Consider the following 6,240-nt stretch of genomic DNA (forward strand, 5'->3'; position numbering starts at 1 on the left):
ATGATTAAATGCACAGAAATAGAATAAATAGAATGGACAAATCATTGTCTTGAATGTGGATACCTTTCTATTCAATATATTTCTATGCATTTAATCCTGTACATAAAGTGAAATCCAGAAGGATAATTTTTGATAAACTGGGCCCAGGATTGAATGTGTCCAAGGTTCTCTATATTACCATCTAGTGGTCCATTTACTAATGTGTCCTCAATCAATCAATTGGTGGGCAGTGCGTCTGCAGGGGTGGTGTCCAATTAACCGTCACATCAGTTCATTGTTCTGTTTCTGGAAGGCAGAGGGTTGGTATGTTTGATAGAACTTTGTAAAACCAAATGTAAGATTTAGGATTGATTTGTAGGTCTATGCATGTTGGTAATGGGACATTTAGATCACTAAAGTTCATATTTAGTTTAGAGTGATTAACACTATGTTTAGCATATTTATATTTTCCCTTTCTGTAATACACTTGACTTCCAGTGTTTGTGACACTCAAGGTGTGAGTTGATGGTCAGTAGACTTATCATAATAATCCATAACATATCTGTTGATAGTGGGTGATGCCAGACGATGTACAAGGACACACTTATTATTCACTGTAGTATTGTATTTATGACACTGTGATTCTGTAGCAGCTGACCAAGTCAATGCCTTCTGTTTGGACTAACTACAAGCTTCTTGGGCTGGTGTTTCCATAGCTTAATAAATCAGACTTTGATACCAATTATTGGTATACAGTCTGAAGCAAAGCACTGCAGAATCGTGGTAATGTTCCTTACAAGCCAGAATGTTGAATAAAATTACATTTGAACTTACTCTATTGGTTGTCTGTGCAGTTGGTCCTTCAGCCGTTTGAAATTTGAGACAAAATATCCATCGGAAAGTATTGTTTACCCAACTTTTTAGCGCACCGGTACTGAAGTAGAAATTTCTAGCACTTGGCACATGCACAAAACCATGTAAATACCTTGTATTATGTGTGCATGTACTTCCATCTCGTGTGTTCAGTCATGGGCAAACACATCTTAATTGCAACACACAGAGCCATGTTTTGAAGTCTGTTTAATACTTTCCTGTGGATATTTTGTCATTGTCATATTCTGACTAGCTGAACGACCAACACCCAGGACAATCAGCAGAGTACGTTCCAATAATTGCATTCAACATTCGTGACAGACGAGGGACGTTTCGTTTTTTGTTTTTTTCTGTGTGTGTGGTATTGCCTACACAATTGAAGGCCCATGTTTGTGACTAGAACATTTGGTGTTGTCTGATTAGTATATAAAGGGCCAGTCTCCAAGATGTCAGTTAGACATTTTCTGTGCTGGATGTGTCTCCTTGTTGAAACTTCTTATAAACCAGATTGGTTTTTGATTGACTTCGTCTGCTAATGCTCTTTTTTGTAAACCTAGACATTACTTTTACAATATGATTTTGTCTTGTGCAGATGATTATGTCCAAGTCCACTTCAAAGCCTTCCAGGCTCTTGGATTTTATGTTCTGTGCTGGCTTTGTGTTGGGGTTCTGTCTCTGTTTCATGGCCATTGCTTACTACAGAGCATATCAGATCTCTCAGGAGACAGTGCTCTTGCCCTCACGGACCAGCAGCCTCATGGGTGAGCTCCCTTCAGGTAAATTGGAGCTACAGTATTTTTATACACCTCTCTGAATATCTCTAATACACTCAGCCACATGATCTATCTCTCTCTCTCTCTCTCTCTCTCTCTCTCTCTCAGTACACCACTCTGCTGTTGCCACTAATGCCTCAGTCCTCTCGCCATTGCACCCCTCCCCCTCTTCGGGTCGACTGCTCTGCTGGGTGTTGACCTCACCCCAGACTCTGTGGACCAGAGCTAAACACATAGTGAACACCTGGGGGCCTCGCTGTGACACACTGCTCTTCATGAGCTCTAAGCCGGACCTCCTGTTCCCTGGGACCGTGCTGGCTCTGGCAACAGAGGAGGGACGGGCCAACCTGTACAATAAGACCATGGCCGCTTTCAACTTACTGCATGACGGGTAATGCTCCCACAACACCAGTATGTTCTCCTAATCTCTCTCACATTGATGGAGGACATGATTCTGGTGGTCTAGTATCCATGTGGTATGGGAGATCTACAGTGCATTTTGGAAAGTATTCAGACCCCTTCAATTTTTTCACATTTTGTTCTGTTACAGCTGTATTCTAAAATTGATCAAATTAAATATACACACAATATCCTATAATGACAAAGTGAAAACAGGTTTTTAGAAATGTTTGCAAATACCTTAAACTGAAACACCTTATTTACATAAGTACCCTTTGCTATGAGACTTTCTATTGATTATCCTTGAGATGTTTCTTCAACTTGATTGGAGTCCACCTGTGGTAAATTCAATTGATTGGACATGATTTGGAAAGGCACACACCTGTCTATATAAGGTCCCACAGTTGACAGTGCATGTCAGAGCAAAACCAAGCTATGAACTCGTAGGAATTGTCCGTAGAGCTCTGAGATAGGATTGTGTCGAGGCACAGATCTGGGAAAGGGTCACAACATTTTTGCAGCATTGAAGTTCCCCAAGAACACAGTGGCCTCCATCGTTCTTCAATGGAAGATGTTTGTAACCACCAAGACTCTCACTAGAGCTAGCCGCCTGGCCAAACTGAGCAATCGGGGGTGACCAAGAACCCGATGGTCACTCTGACAGAGTTCCACTGTGGAGATGGGAGAATCTTCCAGAATGACAACCATCTCTGCAACACTCCAATCAGTTATTTATGGTAGAGTGGCCAGACGGAAGCCACTCCTCAGTAAAAGACACACAGCCCGCTTGAAGTTTGCCAAAAGACACCTAAAGGACTCTCAGACCATGAAAAAACAAGATTCCCTGGTCTGATGAAACCAAGATTGAACTCTTTGGCCTGAATGCCAAGCGTCACGTCTGATGGAAGCATCATGCTGTGGGGATTTTTTTCAGCGGCAGGGACAGGGAGACTAGTCAGTATCGAGGGAAAGGAAAGATGAACGGAGCAAAGTACAGAGAGATCCTTGATGAAAACCTGCTCCAGAGCGCTCAGGACCTCAGACTGGGGCGAAAGTTCACCTTCCAACAGGATAAAGGCCCTGAGCACACAGCCAATGCAATGCAGGAGTGGCTTCGGGACAAGTCTCAATGCTCTTAAGTGGCCTAGCCAGATCCTGGGCTTTAACCTGATCGAACATGAATATAGCTGTGCAGCGACGCTCCTCATCCAACCTGACAGCTTGAGAGGATCTGCAGAGAAGAAGGTGAGATACTCCCCAAATACAGGTGTGCCAAGCTTGTACCCAAGAAGACTCGAGACTGTAATTGCTGCCAAAGGTGCTTCAACAACAGGTCTGAATACTTATGCAAATGTAATATTACAGTTTATATTTTATACATTTACAAAAATGTATAAAAATTGTTTTTGTTTTTGATGGAGTATTGTGTGTAGATTGATGGAGAAAATAAACTATTTAATCAATTTTAGAATAAGGCTGTGATGTAAGAAAAAGTGAAGGTCTGAATACTTTCCAAATGCACTGAATGTATGTAGTGCAATGTGGATGGATGGGCTGATGGCAGACTGTCAGGCAGGTGACCTATGTAAAGATGACATTTTTTTGGTCACCCATCGACACACAATGTCCCATAAATTTGCAAACATTTCTAAAAACATTATCTCGTTTACATGAGTATTCACACACCGGAGTCGATACATGTTAGAATCATATTTGGCAGTGACTACAGCTGTGAGTTTTTCTGGGTAAGTCTCTAAGAACTTTGTACACCTGGATTGTACAATATTTGTACATTATTCTTTTTTAAAGATCTTTAAGTTTTGTTGATTGTTGATCATTGCTAGACAGCCATTATGAAGTCTTGTCATAGATTTCTAAAAAAAATAATTCCACTTCGACATTATGGGGTGTTGTGTGTAAGCCAGTAACACAAAATCTCAAATGAATCCATTCTAAATTCAGGCTGTAACACAACAAAATGTTGGGAAGGTCAAGGGGTGTGAATGTGTTCTGAAAGCACTATTTGTATGTGCTGGTGAAGGAGACAAACTCTACCTTCAGTCTTTGACCCCTCCTCTTTCCCTCCATTTCCAGTTACCTAGACAAGGCTGACTGGTTCCTCAAAGCTGATGATGACACCTATGTAATTGTGGAAAACTTGCGTCTGCTCCTGTCTCGGTTCAGCCCAGACAAGCCTGTGTATCTGGGCAGACGTTTTCGCCGCTTTGTCCATCAAGGCTACATGAGTGGTGGTGCTGGCTATGTACTGAGTCGCGAGTCTGTGAGACGCTACGTCAGGGCCCTGCACCATGGAACCTGCACCAAGTCCACCTCTGCAGAGGACCTACTGCTGGGCTTCTGCCTCCAGAAGCTGGGAGTCCCGGCAGGGGACTCTAGAGACCACCAACACAGGGAAACCTTCCACCCCCTGTGGCTGGGTAAACTTCTCTGTACTGAAGACATACTGCCCAAATGGTTCCACCAGTACAACTATTACCCTTCCAAAGTGGTAAGTAGGTCTACACTCTCAGTAGAACACATATCAAATGACCTCCCTTCAGTGCCATTGAGCTTCCTGCTCATCTGTTTTTTTCCTTTCTCCCTCTCTGTCAGGGTCCAGACTGTTGCTCCAATTCATCTGTATCCTTCCATTACGTTGAGCCAGTCAGAATGTACATGCTAGATTACTTCCTGTACCATCTCAGTCCAGTGGGTGGCCACAGCCCAAAGCTGGGTGAGACCAGAGAGGAATAAGCAGAGACCCCTTTCTATGGATTTGACAGTGACATCACTGATAATAAATAATAATATACATGCTCGCACCGTAATTGATGTCATTCTCTTGTAAAGAGTTGTCTTGCAAACATTAAAATCAATGTTGTTACTAAAGTCTTTAAGGTCCATGCTAGTTCAAACCAATTCATCATGATCTAGTCTGGATATTTGCCTAGTTACAGTATGTATTCATACATTGAGTCTGTCATTAAAGTCATAGAGATCCTATTAAATACTATTTTAATTCCTAATTATATGGTTCAAATACTGTCTTCCAGTGACATACTATGTTAGCTGAGGTTCCAAATTGGTGGGTGCGATTTAAAAAATAAATAATAATTTAACCTCAACCCGGGTAGTTTGAACTGTTTTTTAAGAGGCCCTTTGGAGCCCGCAGATCACTGAAGCGTTACTGGCCATTTGATTTACGTTTTCTTCTCCAACGCAGGTCTTTTGCATCATATTTTTTCAGAATATATGATAAGAGCTCTGATTTTCAATGTCTTACTTCAGCAGCATCAGCCAACATAATTTGGTAGATCGATGGGCAAGCTGCAAGATCTGAACAGAACTCAACATTCTGGCTTGTATATAGGCCTTTTTAACACTCAAGTTTATCCAATATTGACAATGTCTTGATAAATTTTATACTAAACAAAAATATAAACGCAACATGTAAAGTGTTGGTCCCATGTTTCATTAGCTGAAATAAAAGATCCCAGCCATTTTCCATATGCACAAAAAAGCTTCTCTCTCAAATGTTGTGCACAAATGTGTTTACGTCCCTGTTAGTGAGAATTCCTCCTTTTCCAAGATATGCCACGCCTGTCAGGTGGATGATTATCAAGAAGCTTATTAAACAACATGATCATTATACAAATGCACCTTGTGCTGGGGACAATAAAATGCCATTCTAAAATGTGCAGTTTTGTCACACAACGCAATGCCACAGATGTCTCAAGTTTTGAGGGAGCGTGCAGTTGCCATGCATACTGCAGGAATGTCCACCAGAGCTGTGCCAGAGAATTTAATGTTAATTTCTTTACTATTATCCACCTCGACGTCGTCCTAGAGAATGTCCAACCGGCTTCACAACCGCAGACCACGAGTAACCACACCAACCCAGGACCTCCACATTCGGCTTCTTCACCTGCGGGCTCGTCTTAGACCAACCAACCGGACAGCTGATGAAACTGGATTTGCCCAACCGAAGAATTTCTGCTCAAACTGTCAGAAACCATCTCGGGAAGTTCATCTGAGTACACGTCGTCCACACCAAGGTCTTGACCTGACTGCATTTCGGTTTCGTAACTGACGTCAGTGGATAAATGCTCACTTTCGATGGCCACTGGCACACTGGAGAAGTGTGCTCTTCGTGGATGAATCCCGGTTTCAGCTGTACCGTGCAGACTGCGTGTATGACGTTGTGTGGGCGAACGGT

The 6,240-nt window shown here is 42.3% G+C and overlaps 1 protein-coding gene across 1 annotated transcript; it reads left to right on the top strand.

Moving 5' to 3' along the window:
• The first annotated feature begins 1,534 nt into the window (after window positions 1–1,534).
• LOC120044069 (glycoprotein-N-acetylgalactosamine 3-beta-galactosyltransferase 1-like) lies at window positions 1,535–4,778 on the top strand. Its single transcript, XM_038988657.1, has 4 exons — window positions 1,535–1,628; window positions 1,734–2,016; window positions 4,119–4,533; window positions 4,638–4,778. Exons 1-4 carry the CDS (start codon window positions 1,535–1,537, stop codon window positions 4,776–4,778), a joined length of 933 nt encoding a protein of 310 aa, XP_038844585.1.
• The last annotated feature ends 1,462 nt before the right edge of the window (window positions 4,779–6,240 follow it).

This window comes from Salvelinus namaycush, chromosome 3, assembly GCF_016432855.1.
Source record: "Salvelinus namaycush isolate Seneca chromosome 3, SaNama_1.0, whole genome shotgun sequence".
In the NCBI taxonomy this organism is placed as follows: domain Eukaryota; kingdom Metazoa; phylum Chordata; class Actinopteri; order Salmoniformes; family Salmonidae; genus Salvelinus; species Salvelinus namaycush.

Bases quoted from the DNA above. Each gene is read 5' to 3' on its own strand.
- LOC120044069 (XM_038988657.1), top strand. From the start codon at position 1,535: ATGGCCATTGCTTACTACAGAGCATATCAGATCTCTCAGGAGACAGTG. The intron at 1,629-1,733 runs GTAAATTGGAGC...TCTCTCTCTCAG, and splicing joins CATGGGTGAGCTCCCTTCAG to TACACCACTCTGCTGTTGCC. The intron at 2,017-4,118 runs GTAATGCTCCCA...CTCCATTTCCAG, and splicing joins TTCAACTTACTGCATGACGG to TTACCTAGACAAGGCTGACT.